Source organism: Brienomyrus brachyistius, chromosome 18 (assembly GCF_023856365.1).
Source record: "Brienomyrus brachyistius isolate T26 chromosome 18, BBRACH_0.4, whole genome shotgun sequence".
Taxonomy (NCBI): Eukaryota; Metazoa; Chordata; class Actinopteri; order Osteoglossiformes; family Mormyridae; genus Brienomyrus; species Brienomyrus brachyistius.
The window spans coordinates 17194554-17213726 of NC_064550.1; the positions used below are offsets into that span (position 1 = coordinate 17194554).

A 19173-nucleotide genomic window follows, 5' to 3' on the forward strand; every position below is an offset into this window, starting at 1 on the left:
TTTTCAGGAGGTTCTTAAGCAAATTTTTCAAAAACATCAACGGCATATATATTTTTCTCACTACGGTCAATCAGCCATGACTCTCAAGACATGAAATAATATGTGAATTTCTTGTAAAGCTTTTTTGTATGATGTGGAGTGAGCAGAGAGGAATCATGACTTTTTCGGTGCATTTCTGAAGTTTCATCCATCCATCCATCCATCCATCCATCTCCCACTTCTAACTGCTTATCCTGATGAGGGTCACGCAGAGGTCTGAAGCAAATTGTAGGCCCATTGGGGTCCTCTCTGGTCAGGATGCCAGTGAAGCTACAGTTTGCCGATGAATTCTTTTAACCATGGATTTATTACCAGCAGGAATACCAGCCTTGCTTTTGACACACTTGCAGATCGGTACTATGCTGAAAGCTCTATAAAACTTTATACACGAGTCCCGTCGTCTCCTCATTCCTGACAGTAAGCCTGAAACTCCCTCACGATCATCGCAGACAAAGACATGAGGAATAACTTATGTCTCTCTCAGCCAGGAACATGCGTCAGCTGGCGTATAGGACTAAAATACAAACACCTCTCTTTCATCAAGCAGGAAAGGGAAAGACGAATTAAAGACAAAATCCAGACAGGGGACCTGGGAGAAGGCAAGAGGGAAGGGAGACGGAAAGCAGTCCTGGGCCGGAGCCTGCGATACGCAGGCCAGTACTGATAATAGGAAGCAGGTGGCAACGGTTGCTAAGTGACAGAAGCAGAGGTGTGGGTGCGGGACGCACGGGTGAAAATACACCTCTCTCTTCCTCAGCCCCAGGGCCCTGACGTCAGCGGGGTTGGGCCAGGAGGCGGGGCTCCCGAAATCAGAACCAGAAGTTTGTCAGTGCCTTGCCTGCTTTCTTTCTCCTGTCGTCCCCCACCAGTTTTTAAAGGCAGCAAAAAAGAACAAGGACGAAAAATAGTTAGTAGAGGTTTGCGTGCCAGTCAGTTTGGGAGGTTTTTTTTTTTTTATCCCTTCGCCGCACCCCTTAGTCACGCTAGCAGCCTGACAGGACTACAAATGTGTATCAGAAAGTCGGAGGAGAGGGGCGGGCAAAAGGGAGAGAATAAATGAAATGGTAATTGGGTGAATCTTTTGTGCATCCCTGACAGCTCCTGCCTTAGCAAGCAGTGGGCACTGAAGGCTTCTGAGCAAGCCAGGGCTTATGGGTAATCTCCGCTTGACAGGATCCCCCCACCATGATGCTGTGAGACATCTTGCCTAGTCTGGTCCTCTTTGCCCAAACTCCCTAGACACGTAGACTCCTGCCACGATTCAACTTGTGAACATTATAAGATGGCGCGTCAACTGTAACCATTCTTCTCATTTTATTTGAACTTCTCTGCAGAAAGAGACCGGAATGCCTGCCCTGAGAAGGACGGCGATGCAATTAATTGGCCAGCTGGTATAAAGCAAAACCACACTTTTAGTGACTTGCAGTATCATTAACTTTGAAGACCTGCCCAGCACAGTAGCGCCACCTCAGTGGACAGGGGATTTAAAAAGGAGGGGTGGGGTGCTGTCATGTTCTACAAAGGCTCTCCTTCCTCTGTGGAAACATCTGGAAAACCATGCAAAAGCCATTATATGCAGCCGTCATTAAAATCACAACATTTCCAAGGTTCTGCTGGTCATTCCGTTCAGGAATGGGAACAAATTTCCATCAACAGCAACCGGGAGCAATCGTCCATTATTTCTTTACTATTACGACAGGACGCAAGAAGTCTTTTAATGGGGCAGATAAAGTAAAAACCCTTTAATATCCTTCTATGTAGCTGCGGTGTGTTTTTTCACTGGGCCCCCATCACTGGCATGCTTTACAGTTTCAGGCGGCAGTGCTCACACCAAGACGCTTTTCACCATGTGCATTCAGTGATCAGCAGCCTGCAGATGATGACTGCTGCACTTCAAGGGAACCTGAATAACATTCTGGACAGGAGAGGGGTGCCATAGTGGAGCTGAAGCTAAGCTCGACCTCTGTGACCTAAAGGTCAGACATTAAGCTCCCTGGATGGAGATTTGCATGTTGTGACCCACAACTAACCTGATCCACTAAATGTTCTGTTGTACATATATGGGAAAAATAGTGCAACCGCACATGTAAATTGTTTTGCAGAAACCGCTAAGCTAAGTAAACATTTTTTTTCTCCCTTGTTTGAAGCGTACAGACTGAAAACAGACACAAAAACATCTCCGTGTTCGTAACGAATATTCCGAGGACATTTATTAAGGCATCTGTTCTCAAATGGACGGCACTGGCGCAAACAACGCTTCCGTGCTCAGGAATAACATCGAGGAGACTCAAGGTGGAAACGTATGCCTACAAATGCACAGCTACATACAAAGTACAAATCAGTCAGAACATGTGACTTCAAGAATATATTGAGGAACAAGAACAAATAAACATTTTATTATTTTTTTTTTTTACAAAATAAAATAAATAAAAGTTTTCATTCCTTAGCTACAATAATATACAAAGGTCTGCGGTAAAGAACAGTGACCAGGAGTGTGTGACGGACGGACATGCGTGTTCCATCCAAGGTCTAAAAAGACAAAGAAAGGCACTATGCAGAAAATAAAAGACAATCAAAAGGTAAACGACTTTTCGTTTCGTTGTTCCGGGTGCGATTTCAGTCGGATGTCGGTATTCACATCTGCCATGTTCGCCACTACGAGAACGCCAACCACAGTGGTGACGTGACACGACTTCGTCAAGGGTTCAGACGGCGGTTCGGCTCCTTTCACAGACTAAATGTTTAACATGGTACTCCTAGCTGTAGCCGAGGTCTTTGATTCCCAACTCGTGCTGGCTGCAGTGACAACATGGGGATGAATCTGAAGACACGCGCTGAGTTTTACATCATCGGCTGGAGGTCAAACACCTCCATTAGAGGTGGAGAAGATCCAGCTACAGACCCACACTGACAATGTCGGTGACCTGAGGTGGACCATAGGAGGGATTTCTCACCTAGGATGTTACATTCAAATTACATTGAAATCAACTCTGAAATCGTGAAAGGGCATGTAATTGGGTATTAGCGCTAGAATGACTATTGGGAATTGTAAACTCCATCAGGGACAGGTGATTTTCCAGTGGTACTATAGCTGAGGAGATTGCAGTGGCCATTAATATGAGGGCAGATCATTCCTGCAAACTTTGCCCAATCTTGTTCCTTATATGGGGAATCCTTTATAAGCAATACATTCAACACCCAGACTTCTGCATGAAAAGATTCCTCAAAACCAAACCCCAACACTGGCAGTTTGCTCCTTCTGCCACTGCAGGCTGTGACTGCAGTAAATGCAAGCTGCAAAACGTGCTGCATTCATCGGCAGTTAGCTGCTTAGGATAACGGCAGCCTGATAAGTCGGGACCCAATGCAAAATAAAAAAGGACACACTAGCTCCAAAGGAACAATCACTCCAAGAAACCCAGACAGAACATCGCGCATCAAATCCTGGCAACTGGTCGTCTGACAGAATCTAGGGACATGAGGAATGGAAGGAATCGGCGACACGTTTGGATTTCCTCAAAAAAACACATAATATTCCTTCTATTTGCTAATACAAAACCCTTAGTTGCTCTTCACATTTTCTGAATAAACAACTATTGGCCCTGTTGAGGATTGACAATCCAGCATGACTTTTCCCGTTAATGTCCATCTATGCTCATGATCTTATATGTCTGTTCCTCGCATCTGCCTTTGATTCCAACAGAGGGTGTTTCACAACCTTGACAGGACATTAACGCACCGGATCCAGCAAGCATCTCCTCTCTGGCGGCTGTTCTGAATCTGCGATTATATCCGTCACTTTCCATGGGAGGAGATAAGATAGGGAACAGCTGTGTGAGATACAGCACATTTTCTGAGGGTTTAAACAGAAAGATAAACCTTCATATATAATACTGCTTTAAGGAGAAACAGGTGTAAAAGCCACATGTGAAATGTGGAGGACTGCGTGCACAAGCTGAACGGTGGTATGAAGAGAATCGGACCATTACACAGGACATGAAGCAGAATCGCCCGGCTGTGTGCTCCGTGTAATGGAGAAGGCATGGAATCCATCCGATTCAAGCGGATGGTCATTTACTCAGACCCACTCTCTCCCCCCAAAGAATGACAGTAGCATTGGCTTACTCTCATGGGTCAGCTTTGTTACATTCAATTAATTGGAAGCAAAGCAGTTTCACTTTTTTCCTTAAGTGGGGAGGTGAGTTGGCAGAAGTTAGAAGATCGATGAGGATGGGCATTGCAAGCTCCGTGATATTTTACTCGGAGTTTTAAACATGGGTCGTTGTTCACATGCCCTGGGTGCTGCAAATCAGTTTGTTTTTATTTAAATTTAAAGTAATAAAAAACAGACACTAGCACCTCTTAAGGTATTTTCCATAGCAAAGTAACTCAAGAAAAATGAACCTAGCAAAGACAAGGGTGGTTTCAAACAAGGATCTGCCTTCCGCTTATAAATATGGCTTTGCTACGTGACCTCCTATAGAACTGCTCACTTTTCACACTAGTGAATACTTTCCGGCTGCTTAGCAAGATTCACTGTTGAGAATTTCAGCTTGTTGTCATTAGTGTTTAAGTAGCTACCGCCTATATTTGCTGTAGTAATTCTCTAGTATGACTCCTCGGTGTGATCTTTTCAGGCGACTATTTAACTATTTAAGTCTACAGGTCCTTAAAACACTGGTATATGTCACCAAGTCGTTTAGTTCTGCTTGCTGTCAAAATCCTCGCAAGCTCAACGTGGCAGAAAATCCGTTCTGGCATTTATCGACATTTCAGCGAAATGCAACAAAAATATATTCAAATATGAATCCTCTGTGGTAATGACAATCAGGCAGCTGTCCATGGCGGGTCCAGTCAGCGCAGCCTCAAAGGGGAAGCAGAAAGCAATCCTCACGTCGTTAAATGATTTTACAGCTCCCGAATGCTCCTGGAACTCCCCGCACTCAAGTTGGGAAATTGCTTTTTTGGCCAGCAAGCTTCAGTTCAGCAATACTATACCGTCATTAGTGCGGGGGTCGGGGGTCTGCTTTTTCCAAGATGCATTTTTTTTTTTGGTTGTCTTTATATAATTAAACATTTTTAGCGGGAATGCAACTTATCAAGCTGCTAATGACATTCCACTAAGCACTCCACTCCAAACCAATAAACAACTTTTTATTTTACCGACATGTTAACAATTAAAATGCATTGAAGAACTGTCAGAAAAAAGGGCATTTCGTTGAAAAACACAGGAGAAATGTAAATTCCAGGCCTTTCTTCCATGGCTAATGTTTAGACAGTAATAAATCTGACCTTACGCTGGGCTCCCTCGCCAAAGGTCCACTGCCAGAAACATTTCGTTTATTTTCATGACCTTGATTGGCTGTCCAGCCTTTGAAGAGTAAAATAAGACCTGGACAATACTTGATCGTTGACAAATAAATATGGAATATCACTGGGGATCCCAGACTTCCTCAAGGCAAGTGTCACGACATCTGTCATCTAAGTGCCGGCATCCTCAAAGACACATCGACTTCACCACATTTCCTCACCGGTGAAGTAAACACTTAAACCCATCAAATACTACTTAATAGGGACATCCTGATTCACTTTTTTGGTACTCCAATTGATTCCATTCAATATTTATATCTACTGATTCAGTACCAATCTGATATTTTAATAAATATGTAATTATACTTAGACATACAGTAGGCGTCGGTACATTCTTAGTCTGAGTAAGCCTTGCGATTTTATAGCATCGCTCATTATTATGTTTCTGCAAGGGCCGAATTAGATTTGTTGCATTAAATGACACTTTGTTGCTATTTCCTTTCGAAAGGATGGCATCACAAACGCTGCGGGTGGCTGTTGGGCCGCTTTGAGTTTCCAATTTAAAGAATTTCCACATGGCTGACATCCCGATAGTTTGTAGGTCAAACCATGTGCCTCAGGTTTGCTGCAGTGTGTGACTGAACCTTGCAATGTAAATTAGGCGGACGCAGGAAATTAACGTGTTCTTTGGATCGGGTTGTGGTGCCGGATACCGATCAGTTTAAGAAATGCCTGGACTGACCCTGATTGCCATCTTTGGTATCGGCTTGGGACATCAGTGCTAATTAAGACCTTCGATAAAAATTGGAATGAAAAAACCACCGAGTGAGAATTTTATTTTCAGATTAGAGCGGCATCCAAACTATGTTTTATAAAAAACACACCCCAACGGAGATGCAGCTGGGTACCAGCTGTTTGCAGCTTATGCTGAGTGGAGGGTATAGACCCAACAAGCAAATGCTGTCGGTGATGTTACTCTTAGAACTGAGCTGGTTCATTTGTCAAATAATGCATAGGATTGCAAATGACCACAAGACATTTCCATAAGAGTCTAAGTGAATCCATAACAATCCTAAAATTCTAGGTTTCCATTAATGGTTTTTAAGCCCAGTTTGATATTTTTGTCATTCACTAATATTCTTTAAAAATGAAGTAGAGAATCCCTGGGTTGACTGGTTTTAGCCTTAGCCTACCTTAAATGATCTAATGCATGTGATTCGGAAATAGAAGGCACGCATCGTAGCAACTACTCGTACACCACCAGAAAGGGCAGCTTCCAGGCGAGTAGAAGAGCGTCTCAGTACGTTTTCAATTCCATCTCATATAATTCAACCAGCTACTGTAATTATGAACAATACTGCTTTTATGGAGCTTGCCATTCCTTGGACTAGAGACAAATAGTTCATACTCTGGAATACTGCTGTCCTGGTGCTTTTCCACTGCCACCAAGAACCGAGCCGGGCCCGGGCCGAACCGCAGTGATGGTTTTCCATTGTAAATTGTGTGAGCTATACCCGACCCGACCTGTACCCACGCTGACGTGTAGTAAGCAGTGGCAAAAGTGTGACTAAATCAAGCTAGTTGCATCACCACCATCTGATTGGTCGAATGTCCACCCATCAAAATTCATTGCAAAATGTCCATGTTTACAATACTGTTTGTACAAAACGAAGACCAAGTACTCCATATTTTGGAGCTAGAACAGGAAGAGCATAAATCATCCAATGAGTTCTTGCAATTATTTATTTTGTCCTCTATTAACCTGCTTAATCAAATTTGTCCTTCTGCTCTGAGTCCTTTGTTGCTCCAGAACCTTCAAACACCATTGTATGGATTTGCCTGAATTTGTATATTTAAAAAAAAAAAAAAAAAAAAAACAGTATTGCTCATTTTTTCCCTGGTGCAGCAATTGAGGCAAAAATCCACTACAGCTATGTAAACATGTCTGTGGTCCACATGAGGAAACATGGAAGAGGAGAGCCTCCTGATTACTGAGCCACGTCAAACGTGCGTACATTCTTCGAAGCATTCAGAGCCATGTTCAGTTTGGATTGTTAATTAAGTCAAATATCCCACAGCCCCAGAGGAAGGTTCAGCTCAGTGGTTATTTGTGAGAAGGGACTATTTACATATCTACAATGCGGGTATGGTCTGCGGCCTTCGAAGGAAAAGAAGAAGAGTCCTCGGTCCTCCGCCAGTCCGTTTCTTTTGATGTTCAGACGTGCCATGTGCCTACAGACCATTCTGGCGACGCTGGCTTGCTTTGCACTGTGATTCATCGTTGCTGCTTTTTGTCCAGTAATAGCTGCCATCATTCCGTGGGAGTAAAGCCGTGTTTGTGAATTCCCTCTGCATGCCGGATCGCGGGTCATCTGGGTTCGGCTGTCACCTAACCGCTTGTCTGCTCCAAGCCATGTCTGTAGACTGCTGCCTTGATAATCACTTTTTAACAATGGGTGCAATTCCCTTCTAAATGACACATCTGTAACACAGTTCAGCCTAAACATTTGAGTTCCTAGTCAAGACTTCAGAAATAAATTGTGTGTATATGTGCGTGTGTGTGTGTGTGTGTGTGTGGGGGGGGGGTTGTTAGGAATTTATTATGTGCTTTAAGTACATGGGCAAAGGGTTCAACAATCATTCCTTTGTCTAAATGCTGGCAGCCATCTCAAAAATCACTTGGGTTCCACCTGGAGGCTTGTCCTGTCCTTAGAGAACATGATCCACAACTTCACCTAGTTGTTTAACATGCAGCTCAATGGCCACGACAAATGCTTTGTATTCCAATTTGTCCTCTAGAACATTTTAAGTTTGTAGCAAAATGTGGCAGCTCTGACAGGAGGAGAGGAGGTTTACAATTGCCCTGGAGCATCTGTCATCTAATCTTGACTCTCAGAAAAGCGGGAGGATGTAAGAGAATACAGGGGGAAATGCAAAGGAAGGTTACTTTGTTCAGGACTTCACCTCTGCTATTAAACGTGAGCTTTTGCCATTGGTACTAAATACCATGACAAACATTATACCCATTATTAAAATGTCACCTTCCTTCACCTGGCCAATGCAGATGAAAGAGCCAAAAGCCCAGTATAACATACGCCATGACCAGAACTCTAGCTCTAAACTAACAATCAAAGAAAAACACGTAGTCTTGAAACAATTAATGGTGTCTGAGCCATTCCTATTGTATTAACAGCAGGCCATAAGAACCTTCTAGCAAGCTGTTGCAGATGGCCTGCATGGTCAATGAAAGCTTTTTGACTTTGGTTTTGTTATTAAAGGTTTGCAACCAGAAGTTAGCTAGGAGGGAAGTGGTTGACATTTGTGGATGGCAAGGTTTCCTGCTTCTGGGAAACAGGAAACATCTACTGTGACTGGAGGTTCTCAAATGAAAGGGGTGGAAGGAACTGCTGATAAATGAGTTTGGCCCAACTCATACGCCTCGTCTATGGCCCTGCTGTTGGTGTTGGCAGCCTGGAGTTTTGGTGGGGCCACGAAAGAGGTGGAAGGTCCCAGTCTTCAAAAAAAGGTCAGCCATTCTTTCTCGACAGTGGTGGAGCAAACACTATGCAAGGCCTGCAAAGTCCACCCGTAAAACACTACTACAACAAACACCGTACTGAAAAACCAATCTAGTCTAATTTGCACTTTTCCTTCTAACATAGCAAGCGCTTGGATTTTTTAATATATATATGTATATAAATAATAAACCACAAAATGTTCCCCAGGCACTCACATCACAGATGTCAATAGTCTCTTCATTCCACTTCAAATGGCAATATGGAACACTATTACAAACATACATAGAGTGGCATACATACGTGTGATATAACACAGTGAGAGCCTCCTGACACGAGGCAATGGCATTTTCTAGTCAGAAAACAAAAGACTGTATAAAAATAGTAAAGCAACATTTTAACATCCTTTTTGATTCCCCTTATTTAAATGTGCATAAAAAATCATGTTTCTTGGATTTTTTTCAAAAACTTCTAGACATTCGTCAAATTGATGCAAAGAGTGACAGTAGCAGGCATTTCTGCTTGCTGCAAAGTAATACTGAATTGTTGTTCAGCTTCCTAAGCTAAAAAGGGGATCTTGGAATCTTAGCTTCCTGGCCAGCCAGTGAGGCAGTACGACGTGTATCTACAGACATCAATGCCGAGTTGCGATGGAGTCTGTCACATAGCAGGTGGTCCTGAGAAATAGACCATCACCACCATGGCAAAATGGGGGGCCTGAACCATATTCTGATCTAGCGAGAACATCACAGCTCATCACATCACACACTCGACCTTCCTTGACTGACAACCCTCTCCATCGACCACATCAGATCCTCAGCTCGGCCTCCTCGCCATGCTCCAAGGAATGTTCTGCTGTGCTGATCATCGAGGCCGAGGGACCCTGCGTGACGCCGAAGGGAGAGACGGCTGGCGAGCGGGCAGCTAATGGGGAGAGGGAGGGGGAAAAGCTTGGGGACATCGCTGCAGAAGAAATAGAGCCCTCATGGCTGATAGGCGACCGCCGTAGGGAAGCCAAATGTGGGAACGTCCGTCCGACGGCTGGTTTCGGGGGAACAGACTTAGCTCCTGGGTGGGCCACAGAGGTGATGAGAGGAGGCGGGTCGATTCTTGGCTTTGGGTCGGCTTTAGGCTTTGGTTGGAAAGGCCGACGTGGGTTGTTGGGAGGGGCACTCTCATCCTTCAGTCGGGCAATCTCCGTGAAGACATTGGCTAAGGGCTGGAACTGTGGGCACCAGTTGAGCAGGTAGTCCCAGTTGTAGCTGCCCCGCAGCTCTTCGTCGCTGGCTACAATAGCTGTGAGAGAGCCATCCACTGAGGGCTTCCCATCCTCTGGAAAAGCGTAGTCCTTAGGGTGTGAAATGTTTAAGCCCCTTCCAACCCCCAGATAGCCACCACCTTCATCCCTGTAGATGGGGTGCTGGCCTGATAACAGAGTCCCACTGAGGCTTCCAAGCTTCTTTCCTTTGAACCACTGTCCAGCATCCAAGGCCCCTGGTTCACAGGAAATGTCGGAGAGCTGGTCGGCATCCTGCTGGATCCCCGAGTCAGGACCTCGGGCTGAGATATGCTCTTGCATGGAAGATGAAATGCTGGAGACGCGGGGGTACTCATTGATCATCCGAATCTCATCGTCCTCGGCAGCTTCAGCAGAACCCCGCCCACTGGAATGGGAGGGATCCAAGGATCCACCTCTGGCATAAGGTCCCCCGCCCGCATTACCTTGATCACCTGCATAGCCAGGAAGAGTCTGGTGGTAGATCCTTTCTCCACCTGCAGTATCATCCAATTTCTGTAGGGCTGTGCCCTGAGGTGTAGCAGCCCCACGGTTGGCTCCCTGACCCTTCTTGCGTCGCTTAGTCTTTACCAGGAATAGCACTACCGCTATCACAATGAGAATAATGATGACGCCCAGCGATACGGCAACTACTATGATCAGCAAGATGTTGACGTCAGGGGCGAGGCCAAAGGAGGTTTGTGTGACGTCAATCGTCAGTTGAGCAGTGGCCATACGTGAAATGTCCAAAGGACTACGGGCTACCACATCCAAAGTCATCAGCCGGGTTTCTCTCTTGGAACGACCTGTCCCACTATGGTGGCCCGAGCTGTCCATCTTCAGGAAAACTACACCTGTGGTACGGTTCACATCAAAGTAGGGCGAATGGCTTGCAAAGGAGTAGAGGATGATGCCATCAACACCGCTGTCTTCATCAGCAGCTTGTACCTGCCCAATAGTCTGCCCTTTCTTGGCCCCCTCTGGAACCTCAAAGGAAAAGGTTGGAGAAGTAAAGAGAGGATCATACTCATCCTCTCCTGTCACATAAACCTGCACTGTGACAGTAGCTGAGAAGTTTCCAGCATCCACAGCCAAAGCAACAAAACTGAAAGCATTCAACTTCTCAAAGTCAAAAGTCGAGCGTGCCCGGACCTCTCCTGTATTTTGTTCCACTAGAAAGGAGTCTTTTCCCTCTCCCGACATGTCCAGCATGAAATATTGCACTTGGCCAAACACACCTGTGTCATAGTCAATGGCATGCAGTACAGTGACCAAAGAGTTTGGTGGCTGGTTTTCTCGAATGCTTGCTGTGAGTGTCTGGATAGGGAAGTATGGTCTGTTGTCATTGATGTCCTTCACCTCGACAATGACAGGGACCAAAGCAAAGTATCCATAACCATCAGATGCCTGTACAATAACAACATGGGAGGACTGCCGCTCACGGTCCAAAGACCTCCGCAGCCGTAGTGCTCCGGTCCACTGATCCACAGAGAAGAGCTCCATCTCATCTCCAGAGCTGATGGCATACTGGATTTCAGTGTCCGTGGTAGAGTCCGGGTCTGTGGCTGTCAAGCGTAAAATTTCCGTGCCAGCGGCCGCTCCTTCGCTTAGGGCCACACTGTACTCAGCGCGACCGAAGACTGGTGGGTTGTCGTTGGCATCGGCGACTGAGATCACCGCCACAACACTGGAGCTGCGCTGGGGAACGCCACGGTCTGATACCACGACAGTGAGGTTGTATCGTGAGGTGGTCTCAAAGTCCAGCTGTTCAGCTAAGATGAGGGTCCCCACTGTCTGGAAACCCCGCCCCTCCACATACCGCACACTGCTCTCAATCTGGAAGGCGTTGCCTGTATTTCCACTGGCGATGGCAAAGTCGAAGCCACAGTTGTCCCGTGACAAGTCGACATCCATTGCCTCCAAGGTCAAGATAGTGGCCCCAGGCAGGATGTCCTCAGACACTGTGGCCCTGTATTCAGACTGATGGAAAGTTGGAGCATTGTCGTTGACATCAGACATCTGCACCTGGACGGTGGTGAGGGACGACAAAGCTGGGACTCCATCATCTCGTGCCTCGATCAGCACAGTGACAGAAGGCCGCTCTGGATCGAACTCCGCCTTCTGATTTATGAACAGCGTACCTGCCAGACAGAAAATATATATTTTTAAGGAACGAGTTGACTTTGTCTCTACGCTTCAAAAAGTCATCGGTTGCTCAAAGTTTCCGAACAGCAACAGCAACCCAGATGCATTTTTAACATGGAAGTATCTTCATAATCGGAGGAGAAGTCATACATTCCTGGTCATAATAATTCCATGTGGAGTAAGTACACAAATGTGACCCATCACCACGAAATGAGTCTTTTGGGTGTATTTCTACCAGTGCGACTTAAGACTCATTTCGTGGTAGTGGGTCACAAATATAGAGTGTTCAGTGGGACTCCATACCGTTGTGAGGGTCGATGTCAAAGCCATCCCTGGTGGAGGATATGATTCTGTAGGTCACCTTGCCGTTCTTCCCGGTGTCCCTGTCTGTGGCGGTAACCGTAATAATGGGGCTGCCTGGCGGGGAGTGTTCAGGTAGTGTAACCTGGGAAATCGAGGACAAGAGAAAGACATCACAGAGGTTAGATAAGATCCTCACCACTCAGCAACACAAAGGCAGCCAGTTTTAGAGATGCATGATCTAGGCGATAAGGAATACTTGGTTCGCAGGCTTATTCGAGAACTTCTTCAGCATGAACCCCTGCTCATCTACCAGGACGCGGCACCTACCTCAGCAAATGTTATTTAAATTAAGATATTAATACATCCCTGATGAAAAAAAAATAGCATGACCAGCTTAAGGTATGTTTTCGCATGGTGGTTTGATGGTTTGGCTGGTCATACCTGACTATGATGATCATTCTAACTGGTTTAGCTGGCCAAAGCAGCCTGACCGGCATCATAGGCTGGCCAGCTGGTGACCCATCCAGATAAACCATCAAAGAGCAGCAGGAGCTGGAACATGACCATCTAAGACCATCTTAGACCAGCTAAAACCAGTGAAAACCGGGTAATACTAGCACAAACTATACCGTGGACACCAGCATAAATAGCTTGAATATTTAAATATGATATTAAAAATGACCGTTATTCGTGAAATCCGATAGACATACATTTGACTTATTTAGTTTATAATATTGTACGCCTTTTCTTGAAATTTATATACTGCGGCCCTCACCGTGAGGAGGTTAATAGACGGTGATGGAATGTATATATGATCATACATAATAAGTTCTGGCTGTTTCATAAAATAATGTAGGTTGTTACTGTAGCAGCTCTATATTGAGAGGTAGGTGAGTGGATTATATCTAAAGTGCACCTGGTACAGATCCTGGGTGAAGGTTGGTACGTTGTCATTCACATCCTCCACCAGAATGGTGAGGTTGGCTTCGCCATGGTGCTGGGAATCAGAAGCTCGGATGGTGAATGTGTACCAGGTCCTCTCCTCGAAGTCCAGTGGGCCAGTCAAGGACACTCCTCCGCCGTAGCGGTGAATCCCAAACTTTCCCTTGGAGAAGGCGTCCAATTGCAGGAAGTAGAACAAGGCGGGACCAGAGTCCACATCATTGCCCGTCACTTGAGTAATTTCTGTTCCAATGAGGGTGTCTGAAAAATATTTCGAAGGTGTAAACGTATAGAAAACAACCATTACTAAGCAATATGGCTGACCAGAAAAGTAAAGCTGTCTATCCAGCTATGGGTAACAAGTTAAATGACCTACTCTCTGGCACGCGGATCTCCCGCGGCAAAGGGATTGTAGGACTGTTATCGTTGAGGTCCACGATGATCACAGTGAGCGTAGCAGACCCAGACAACCTGGGATTACCGCGGTCTGTTGCCGTGACAACAAGCCTGACGCAACAAAATGAATGAATAAATAAACAACAATCCTTCTCTTAGGTTCTGGCCACAAATTCTGCTCCGGATTTGAATGGTCAGGTGATCTCTTCCACAGACAAACAAAGGTTTTACAAAGTCTCCTCTCAGTTTCCTTGTTTCCTGTAATGCTACGCAATGGGCATTATAAGTATTTTTAACAATTCCGTCCTATATTACAAAGGATTCACGTTGAACACCTAGGGCTCTAGCAGAAATTTTCGATTGAATTTGAAATGAGAATCTTAAGCGTGTAAGCTGAGCCTTACAGCCAGGGGCACTGTAAGGGGGGGCGGGGTGGGGGGGTCAGGGTGATTTCATGAGAAAATCTGGAACATAATTGGGTTGGTTTGAATTTGGGGCCTAATACAGTCACAGAAAAAAAATTAAGAGACCACAGTACATTTTTTTGTTTCACTCATTTATCAGTTCATCTGTGAATTATATATTTCATATATATACTTCAGTCCTGCTTCTAGGAGCCTGATATAAACTGTCCTAGCAGTGCACCTCACACCTGCACTTAATGTTTCCCATTCCATACAAGGTCACTTGAGGTCATCCTACGATTCATAAGACACTGCTGGATAATTTGACGGTCACCTCTATCATTAGCACGTCACTTGCAACATTTCCCAGGTTGGTTTTTGGTCGTTCCTACTTCTCCTACTTTGGTCTCCTACTTCACTTTACTCTTGTGTACTAATGCCTTAGATATTTTGAGCCTGGGAGCAGTCTGCCTCTCATTGTAGCCTCCTGTCAGCAGAACCATGTTTAAACCAGGATTTCAAAAAAATGCAGATTTGTTGAAAAATATAGTGGTCCGTTATTTTTTTCTGCAGCTGCATGGTAGCTTTCATTGAGCCCATAATCTATAGCTGCATCCCTGCTTGCAGCACACTATACGTAAATCACACAGAGACCTCTACAACACAAGAGTATGTTACGACAAAACGACATTGCAACATGCACTTACTTAGTCTGTGTCCAGATCTCTCTGTCCATGATGGCTGCCGTGGTAATGCTGCCTGTGGAAGGATTGATTCTGAAAAGGCCGCTCATGCTGGACGATGAGATGGAATAGGTCACCTGACCATTGGGACCCTGATCAGGGTCACTAGCTAGAACCTTAGAATGAGGAAATGAGCACAATTGAGAAAATTTTAACGAGCGAAAGGGGAAAAAAATTATGTCAGATAAGTGCAAAGGACTGTCTGGGCATTTTGCTTTGATAACAAGCCATATTAAAAGAATTGTAATGTCCTTTGCAATCAAATAGTTTCAGGTTCACGGTTCTCCTGGGCCTATGGCTTTGTAAAAGGGTATGTAGAAATGTAAAGTGGATAGTCCCAAGGTAATATGATTTCCTAAGCACATACAGGTGTTTTCTTTCTAGTCTTCAAAAGAACCGCTGACCGCCAGTGGCATTAATCAAGAAATTGGAAGGGATCGTGCACCTGGATGATGGGAAGGTCATAGCCTTGTGCTTCATGCATGTATGCAGTGTAGGTCTGCAGCTGGAAGCGCGGTAGGTTGTCATTGACATCCTGCAGAATCAGATTGATGGCCATGTAGGAGCTGGACAACGCAGTCTCTGCCTTCACCACCAGGCGAAGTCTGGGGGTGTCCTCAAAGTCCAGTCCAATAGAGCTCAGCACCCGAATCTCACCTGAGGAACAAGAGACCAGAGCAGTTTTCTGGGGAACTGCCTCCGAGTTCCCTACCTGGAATGACAGGCAGCCATTTTCGCACCGGACTAACCTGTGCTGGAGCTTATGCTGAAAGTCTGCTTCCAGTTGCCACTGAATATGCTGTAGGTGATGCCAACGCGTGAGCCATCTGGGTGCTGAGCTACTGCCTGCACCACCGAAGTACCTGGGCAGAAGGACATAAGACACCTCGATGAGCACTCCTCTGCAGTCTGTCTGCCGTTCTAAAGCCTGAATGAAACACTAGCTGTCTTTACATTCCGGATGGACTGTGGGAATATAATTACTCCATATTACAAGCGTTTTCTGGCTCACATTTTACTTTACATTGCTGTCACATTTGTATTTTTCCCAGTTACAAATATATACGGCAGTAATTTGTCATACAACCTTATAAATAACCTAAGCAAAAAAACGCCCTGACTGATGTAATATTTGCACCAAATTCAAGCTGAAAAAAATCTTGCACCTTTGGCTGCATTCTCTTGGATGTTGACGTCTCGAGCAGCGCGGGAGAAGCGGATGCCCTTGTATTCCTCTTCCTTGACATAGATTATCACAACCCCAAGCGAGGACTTGGAAGGACTGCCCTGGTCCACCGCCTCAACAATCAGGGTCCGCTGGCTCTGGGTTAGTGACTGCAGGCTCTGTGTGGCCTGGATTGCCCCCGTCAGGGAGTTGATGGTGAAGCCCCGAACCGGGCTGGCAAAGCGGTAGAAGACAGACCCATTGGCCCCAAAGTCCTTGTCCTCAGCCCTCATAGTAGCAACCACCTGGTGGCTGGACACACTGCCACTGGAGATGTTGATGATTAATGGATCCTGAATGAAGAAGGGGGCATTGTCGTTCACGTCCTGCACGTGTACTGACACATGGGTCGTACCATTGCGTGGGTTCGCGGGGGATGAGTCCACAGCCCATAGCTTGAAGCTGTAGGAGGTCTGCTTCTCACGGTCCAACGTCACAGCTGTGGTGATTCGACCTGTGTCCTGGTCGACGGCAAAAGCGCCCATGGACTCTGGGCTCAAAAGGTATAGTATCTTCCCATTCAGCCCTTCGTCATCATCGATGGCCGTCACCTCTAACAACACTGAATCAACAGCCGCATCTTCTGAAATGTCAACGGTGTAGCTGCTGCGCTGAAACCTTGGACTGTTGTCATTGATGTCCAGGACAGCGACGTCCACAACAGCTGTGCTGGTGAGCGATGGGGTGCCGTGGTCCTGAGCCACAACAGTAAGTGAGTAGCTGGACTTTCTCTCCCTATCAAGAGGTCTGGAAGTAGACAGCACTCCTGAGCTGCTGTCCAGACTGAAATCGCTATTAGGATCGCCAGCTGTGAAAGTGTAAAATACAAAACGCAAATCTCAATTTTGTCCCACAGTATAAAGACATGTAGCTATATAAAATAGTATCCCTAAATAACCCTTAGTATGTGATTGTTTGTGTGCCTTGTAATGGACTTGCATTCTGTATAGGGTGTTCTGCTGCCTTGTATCCTATGCTGTCTGTGATAAGATCCAGGCCCCACCACAACCTATACCAGACAGGCAGTTGGGATGGAGAGATATCATGCAATTGAGAATTCCAAAGTGAGAATCTGCCACAGCATGGTACGTCTCACACGAGATGTACCTGTAATCCAGTATTTAATCTTTCCGTTGGCTCCAGCATCCTGGTCGGTGGCTCGAAGCGTGAAGAGTTCCACGGGGTCTTGGTTTTCTGGCACCTCTAGGTTGTAGTAGGAACTCCCAAAGGTTGGCTCATTGTCATTTTCGTCAAGTACTGTGATCCGAACTGTGGCTGTGGCAAAGTTGGCTGGCAGACCGGCGTCTTTAGCGTAGACTGTTGTCGAGGGGAGGTACAGAAAGGGAAGACCATGTGATTCATTGCTAGGGCAAGAGCAATTAAAATGCACAAAAGCAGATGTTGGTATCAAAGCAAACTAACCGGCCCTTCGGGGTAGCTAGGCACTCAAACTGGGTTATTTTCCTTGTTGTAAGAGTTTGGCGTACACCCAATAGCAGTTACCTGTCACTGTATAGCGGTCCTGGACCTCCCTGTCGAGGGCCTTTGTGGCCATGATGACCCCGGTCTCTGGGTGGATTGTGAAGCCTTCCTCCACGATGCCTCCATAGGTTACTTGGCCGTTAGTCCCTGGGAGGGAGGGCAAACACATCTCATCAAGGAGAAGCTCCGCAGACCGACACGCTTTGCTTGCATCAGCATTCCTGTGCCGGCACTCGCTCTGCCCTCCCAGCCTGATCTCTACCGTGCCCTAATCCTGACATGTAAACAGAGCAGCCCTCCCCTTGGACACGCATCCTGCACGTTGCTCCTTCTGCCTCACGAGCAGTTGGCCCCGTCTCACTCTCTTCCCCGGCCTGGTGTGCGGCTGCCAGATTGCGTGCTAACTGAGAATGACCTGGCACCATCACCTGTTTGCTTCATTAATTGGTCCTGGAGAGAAAGTTTATGATCCTTCTGTTTATAAGCTCCAGACTAAGACTTGGAGAATGTACCACCAGCCAAGCACCCATACCCTTCTCAAAACCACACAGGCATACATTTTTTTCTAAAACTGTTGTTGTGTAGGACATGGTAATTGTAATGAAGGTTAACAAAGGTGTACCTGATTTACAATAACCATGCTAATGTGTTTTTCTGCTTTACAGTTATGCTGAACAGAGAGAAATGCCCTTCGAGGGCCATGGTTTACCTTGATCCCTGTCAGACGCAGACACTGCGAGGATGGTGAGCCCAGGTGGCTGGTTCTCCAAGATTTGGGCTTCAAATTCGGCCTTCTCAAACCAGGGGGCCTCGTCATTCACGTCAATCACCTGCACGGAAAGCAGCTGAGAGGTGTAATGCTGGGGTACCCCGTGGTCCTCGGCTATGATCGTTAGGTTGTAAACAGCCTGTTCCTCCCGATCCAGGGCTTTCAAGATGGACAATGAACCTTGGGTGTTGGGGAGAAACAGGAGGAGAAAGAGGAGGAGAAAGAGGAGGATTCAGTATCTCATTAGATGCTACTATGGCTCATCCTTGATCTTGACGATTACCGAACAATTAAAGATTCTTCGTTTCTTGAGGAATTTGGACAAATCCTCTACAGGCTACAAACAACAGGATGTCATTAATCGCTAAGAGTTCTTTGAGCACTCCCCCTCATTGAAATTTTCATGCAGTAAAATTCAGATCGAAAGCTGGCCTGCACGCTTTGAATCTGCGTGATATGCACAGCAGGCATACCAACAGAGAACTTAGTCGGCGTGGCAACCTATAAACGTCCCACATCCACAGCGAGGTGGGAGGTGAACTCCTGGGTCATGCTACCAGTGAGAATGTGGTATAGCGACAGTATCATGCTGCTAGGTCAGGCTAGTCTACCTGGATGAATTGC

General features: G+C 46.0%; 1 protein-coding gene across 1 annotated transcript in view; it reads right to left on the reverse strand.

Moving 5' to 3' along the window:
• Window positions 1-2223: 2223 nt before the first annotated feature.
• Window positions 2224-19173, reverse strand: part of LOC125713383 (protocadherin-16-like) — a 94832-nt gene continuing 77882 nt past the window's right edge. The window contains exons 11-21 of the mRNA XM_048984441.1: window positions 18490-18729; window positions 17802-17927; window positions 17406-17615; window positions 16240-17106; window positions 15823-15936; window positions 15519-15730; window positions 15038-15189; window positions 13907-14037; window positions 13505-13791; window positions 12589-12730; window positions 2224-12281 (exon numbers count right to left, since the gene is read on the reverse strand). Coding sequence (XP_048840398.1) covers window positions 9673-12281; window positions 12589-12730; window positions 13505-13791; window positions 13907-14037; window positions 15038-15189; window positions 15519-15730; window positions 15823-15936; window positions 16240-17106; window positions 17406-17615; window positions 17802-17927; window positions 18490-18729 — 5090 coding nt within the window. The 3' untranslated portion in view covers window positions 2224-9672. The remainder of the gene's footprint in view (window positions 12282-12588; window positions 12731-13504; window positions 13792-13906; window positions 14038-15037; window positions 15190-15518; window positions 15731-15822; window positions 15937-16239; window positions 17107-17405; window positions 17616-17801; window positions 17928-18489; window positions 18730-19173) is intronic.